The sequence below is a fragment of the Onychomys torridus genome, chromosome 9, assembly GCF_903995425.1.
Source record: "Onychomys torridus chromosome 9, mOncTor1.1, whole genome shotgun sequence".
Lineage (NCBI taxonomy): Eukaryota > Metazoa > Chordata > Mammalia > Rodentia > Cricetidae > Onychomys > Onychomys torridus.
The window spans coordinates 62,918,511-62,924,510 of NC_050451.1; the positions used below are offsets into that span (position 1 = coordinate 62,918,511).

General features: G+C 41.7%; 1 protein-coding gene across 2 annotated transcripts in view; it reads left to right on the forward strand.

Annotated features, from left to right (window-relative positions):
• Htr2a (5-hydroxytryptamine receptor 2A) overlaps positions 1–5,394 on the forward strand; it is a 63,098-nt gene extending 57,704 nt beyond the window's left edge. Inside the window, exons 3-4 of one of the 2 annotated variants that reach the window (XM_036200027.1) lie at positions 3,385–4,253; positions 4,816–5,394. In XM_036200027.1, the coding sequence (XP_036055920.1) occupies positions 3,385–4,253; positions 4,816–4,827 (881 nt within the window). In that variant the 3' untranslated portion in view covers positions 4,828–5,394. Of the gene's footprint in view, positions 1–3,384 lie in introns of both variants that reach the window. The other variant, XM_036200026.1, reaches the window with a different exon arrangement.
• Positions 5,395–6,000: the final 606 nt, after the last annotated feature.

A 6,000-nucleotide genomic window follows, 5' to 3' on the forward strand; every position in this document is an offset into this window, starting at 1 on the left:
GTAATGGCTATAATCCATCACATTAGAAAAGTAATCAACAGTGCTAGCCATACCAAATTAAAATTGATTGAGCCCTCATATGACCCTGGCAGAAGTTAATAATTACATCATTGTTACATAGCCAATAGTAAACAGCCCAAACACTATTTTGTTTCTCTTGGTTTACAAACTCTACATCATTGTTACATAGCCAATAGTAAACAGCCAAAACACTATTTTGTTTCTCTTGGTTTACAAACTCTATTATATAAAGGGCTAACATAGAAAAACTACGCAATAGATTAGAACAAAATAATGTTGATATCTGTTTTTCTGAGTAATTCCACAAAGAAAAGTACTGCCACCAGCTTTGCCATTTGTTTCCATGCCCTTTAGACCAGCACCACCCTGGGGCTCTGCATATTTGATCCATTTTATCCTCATTCCATCCATGAAGGCATGCTGGCACCAGCCTCATGCCGGGAGCCCAGAGCCATAGCCAAGACTCAAATCTAAGTCCATCTGAAATGGATGTTCAGTGTATCCATTCTAATCAGCAAGCAGGGAGTCTGTATAATAAGACTCGATGAGCACACACACACACACACAAAAAAGATGTCTCTCGTAGATAGGAGTTCAAATATTGGCAGAAAAAGAAAATGATCTTAGAAATCACAGGTTGTCTTTTATGGTTAGTTTTCTGAGGTGACTGAAATTTGGTGAGGTATCAGAAGGTTTCAGAGGATGGTACCCTTACAGTCACAACTTGTGGCTCAGAGGATGCTCTCAACAGTGTGGTAGGGACAAACAGGTGGTGAATGAAGAGTCATTTACCACAAAAGTATCCCTGATGTCATTGATGTTCACTTTCCAAAAACAGAACAAAGCTACAATAACAAAAAGAAAGAAAGGAAATTGGGATGACTTTGCACAGACAAGTGGCAAATATCACCATTGTAGCCTGTATTGTTATGGGCAAACGGCACTCAGAAAGAGCCTTACCAGGCTAGGAAAACAGTTCAGGGGCAGCGTACATGCCACGAAAGCATGAGGACCCAATTTTGGACCTAAACACCCATTCAAAAATCTGGCCATGGCATCGAGAGGGAGGGGCGGAACGGAGACAGATAAATCCAGGGGCTCACTGGCCATCCAGTCTGGCTGAAATGGCAAGCTCTCAGTTCAGTCTCTGTCTCAAAACATAAGGTGAAGAAGTGAGTAGAGAAGATGTCAGCCTTTGGCTCCCATGTGTGCCCAAATGGTGGGCAAGCTCGCTCGTGTTTGTCCCCCCCCCTCTCTCTCTCTCTCTCACACACACACACACACACACACACACACACACACACACACACGAGAGGGGGGAGAGGAGAGGGGAGGGGAGGGAGACAGACAGATGTTCTTGCCAAGTATCACTCTAAGTTCCAGCTACTGTCCCTTCCAGCAGCAGATGTTAGGAGAGTCACCCCTGTGTTTGGGGGGAGCCAAACTCTTTCTGCCCATGCAGATTTTGGACAGTCACTCCTGTGTTTGGGGGGAGCCAAACTCTTTCTGCCCATACAGAGTTTGGCTGTTTTTCTCTTGTTCTGTTGTTGTTACTACTGCTTCAGGCTTTGTGTGACACATCCTCAAAGGGAAACTTTCTTCCTGTCGGATGGCAAGGCAGCGGTTAAACAGTGGCCCCTGACTCTGGGATGAGCTGGCCTGAGAGCTCATCTTGGGCTACAGAGTGGCTGGAAGCCCTACCAGGGCCCTCTCTCATGCAACTCAGGAAACTGAAAATACAGGAAAGTGTAGGGAGGAAAGAGCAGCTCCCCGCGTGTCCACCCTTTGGTGAAGGAAGCAACCGTGAACTGAGTTGGGCAATTGTTTCTTCTCCTTTTCCCTCCTCCCGACCCTGAGTAAAAAGTGTACCGTGATTGCTTTGGCTTAACCAGCCTCCTTCAGATCTCCTGAGCTCCAAAGAGGAAACAAAACCTCCCATGGTGGTCAAGCTAACCTCTACTAAGTAACGTCCAATCACCATGGTGAGAAATTAGCATGATCAGAGCCAACTGTGATCCTTTTCCTCACTACTCTACTCCTCTGCCTGAGCATCTACCTGGAGGACCGTGATAGACTCCCCAAACCCGAGTACAGAGCAGCTGACTGGCTGTGAGCTCCTATTCCCTTGTACAATAGCATTCTGTACCTAAGTCATACATTTGACAATACAAGTCTGCGGCTGCCTTGTTTGGGGTGATTCGTCCCAATGGACATTCTGCAATGAAAATAACTAACTTTTATGGAACAATGGGAAGTTTGAACATGAATTTTGTATTCTATGATGTGAAGGAAACACTAAATTTCTCTTTAGGGGTAAGCCCGGATTAGATCTACAGAATAAGATGTGCACATGTTTAATCATGTGATGTCTGAGGTTTGCTTCAAAACAAGGAAGGACATCCCAGGTGAGGACCTGGAGGACACAACATTGAGTTTTGGGACAGCATTTACCTTTGTTCTTTTTGGGGGGTTGCAGGTGTCAAAATTTCTCCAAGATAAAAGCTTTTTAAAACTAACCCAAATTCATTTGGATTACTTGAAATTAGTAGCAGAAAGTATTTTTCAAAAACAGTTTAAAAATCTGTTAAACTTTAAAACTGTTCATGTTGGCTCATACACTCAAGAGCCTGAAGCGAGAGGATCAATGTGAGTTTGAGGCCAGCCTGGGCTAGAGCAAGACCCTGTCTCAACAAGCAAAAGCAATTCAGTTTTATAATGAATATTAGGTGGGAAGGGAAGATCTAAAACTACATATAAAGTACTGGGTAGACAAAAGAAACGTAACCTATGCCACTTGGTGGTGAGAATAAATACTGTTTCCTTTAGTCACTGTTACTTTTTTAATATTTTTCTAATTTGCTAGAAAGAAAATATATTAGGCCTGTAACTTTACAAAGTAAGTAAGATATGCTGATAATATAATGTACAATGGAAAGTTACAAAATTGTAGATAGAGCAGAAACTTGCTCTGTTTCCCAGTGCGTGCCTGCATGTGTGCCTTCGTGAGGGCCTGCGTGAGGGCATGCGTGCACCCTGTGCTTAAAAAAAAATGGTAATAAATTATCCCTGGCAATTTGTTTGTTGATCTCTGAATGGAGGTGTTAGTGGTCATTTTTATTTGCTTCATTTTGCCTCTGTGTGTGTTTTCTCCAGCTAATAAATAAATATAGAGTAAGAATTAGCCCAACGCTCCTTGTGGTAACATATTACACCCTTAAAGTAAGTCAGTATAAGTTGCAGTAACATATGAAACCCTTCAAGTAAGTTGGCATAAACTCTTTGGCCAGCCAGCATTCTGTGGTGATGCTTTCACCTTCATAGCCTAGTTCCTTGATCTCGTGTCTCGCTTCCCGTCTCTTCCAGGTATATCCATGCCGATCCCAGTCTTCGGGTTACAGGATGATTCAAAGGTCTTTAAGGAGGGGAGCTGCCTGCTCGCGGACGACAACTTCGTCCTCATAGGTTCTTTTGTCGCCTTTTTCATCCCCTTAACCATCATGGTGATCACCTACTTCCTCACTATCAAGTCACTTCAGAAAGAAGCCACCTTGTGTGTGAGTGACCTCAGCACTCGGGCCAAATTAGCCTCCTTCAGCTTCCTCCCTCAGAGTTCTCTGTCATCGGAAAAGCTCTTCCAGCGGTCCATCCACAGGGAGCCAGGCTCCTATGCAGGCAGGAGGACGATGCAGTCCATCAGCAATGAGCAAAAAGCATGCAAGGTGCTGGGCATCGTGTTCTTTCTGTTTGTGGTCATGTGGTGCCCCTTCTTCATCACCAACATCATGGCCGTCATCTGCAAAGAGTCCTGCAATGAACACATCATCGGAGCCCTGCTCAATGTCTTTGTCTGGATTGGTTACCTCTCCTCAGCTGTCAATCCACTGGTCTATACACTGTTCAATAAGACTTATAGGTCCGCCTTCTCTCGGTACATTCAGTGTCAGTACAAGGAAAACAGAAAGCCCCTGCAGTTAATTTTAGTGAACACTATACCGGCGTTGGCCTACAAGTCTAGTCAGCTCCCAGCAGGACAAAAAAAGAACTCACAGGAAGATGCTGAGCCAACAGGTAATGACTGCTCTGTGGTTACAACAGGTGATGACTGCTCTGTGGTTACAACTGGTAATGACTGCTCTGTGGTTACAACCGGTAATGACTGCTCTATGGTTACACTAGGAAAACAGCACTCAGAAGAGGGTTGTACAGACAATATCAACACCGTGAACGAAAAGGTTAGCTGTGTGTGATGGACTGGTTGCTGTGATAACTGCACTGGAACTAGTTGTTACTCTTGTGTGGGGGGGTGGGGATAAGGAGGCTGGGACACATCAGACTACTCCAGTGACTCAACAGTGTCCATATGCCCCATTGTATTCTGTGTATGGGGAGCAGGGTGTCACAAAATGTGCATTTGATAATGTCCTGACAGCACTTGAGGTAGGGGTGTTGGTTTTATCATTGTCCTTTTAATGGGATCTTTAAAACCATTGTCCTTTATTGTACAATTATAATGAGGCATAAAATCAATCTAATTTCTATTATCAAATAGAAACCTTGCTGCCATGCTGTTGATGGGTGGCATGGGAGTGAGTTGGTGACCTATTATTGTACATAAAAATAGCTAGAAATACTGAATATAATGAATAGCCTCTTTTTTTAAAAAAATAAATAAACAGCATTTAAAATTCACCATGACGCATATTTTGAAAATAAAAAATAGTATTATGAAATTTGTATTGCTAATATAATTAATTGAAATACTTGACAATATTTTTCATTCTTGCCTTTTCATAGACGCCATTTTGAAGAGTTCACAAGATCTCTGGCATTAGCTGCGTGTGTCATTGAGTTCTTGGACGTGGAAGGGTTTTAAATGTTATTCAATGACGCGCTGCTTTCTCTTCTACTTCTTGGGCTTTACCTGAATTTGCAGTGTGGTCTTGTTTCGTATCTTCTCTTCTCTGTGAACTATCAAAGGATAATTTCGCTTTTCGAAATACATTCTAGAACTCACTTCAAAGAAACAGCATCCTGGAGGTATTTGGTCACTCATTATGGAACCACTGCACTGCGCATGCGCCCTTTAAAGCTGAGCCCAGTGCATAGAGTTGACTGTCACAGCTAAACAATAAACTCAGGTTTCTCGCTGTAAGCAGTAGTTTCTTAGGCTATTTCTGTTAAAAAAAAAAAAAAAAAAAAATCAAGTGACTTTCCTATTGACACTTAATCAGGTAAAAGTGATGTTTTCAAAGGGCTGGGGTTGTAGCTGCATTGAGTGCTCACCTAGCATGCAGGGAGCCCTTGGTTCCCTGGTACTGAGTTAACAGAGCATGGTGGTGCATACCTGTAATCCTAGCACTTGGAAGGTGCAGGTGAGAGAATCAGGAATTCAAAGTCATTCTCTTATTTATCAAGTTTGAGGTCAGTGTGGACTGCATGAAATTCTGTCTCCCAAAAGTAAATAAATAAATATAGGCTTTTTAAAAATTGATACTTTCACAATAATGTATTTATATTATTTATTAAAATGGGTTAGTTTGGTTCCACAGTGATCTACTGACTATATCTTATGAGTGGAACAGTTTCTTAGTTATTAAGGATATAAAAATAAATTTATAAGATCTTTGCATTTAAAAAATGCCAATCAAATTGGTTGTTGTCAAAAAGTATGAACAAATTTATTTTGAGAATCAACCAGTTAAATTTCTTTCCTACCTGATTCAGAAAAGAATTTGTATCAATATTTTTTTTCAGTTTTTCTCATTTGCCAAGCAGGCAAGGAAATGGGAAAATATCAATTGAATCAAGGATTTCAACTAATATATAAACGCCTCATACTGGATCCAATTCATGACTATTTGAAGCAATATTTCTGTTCCTTCCCTCTAAAACTACATTCATTTTACACTGAAAGACACTAGCTCCCGCTAAAAAGCAAATATCAGTCACCATAATGTTTTGTAGAAATGGCTTCTGCAG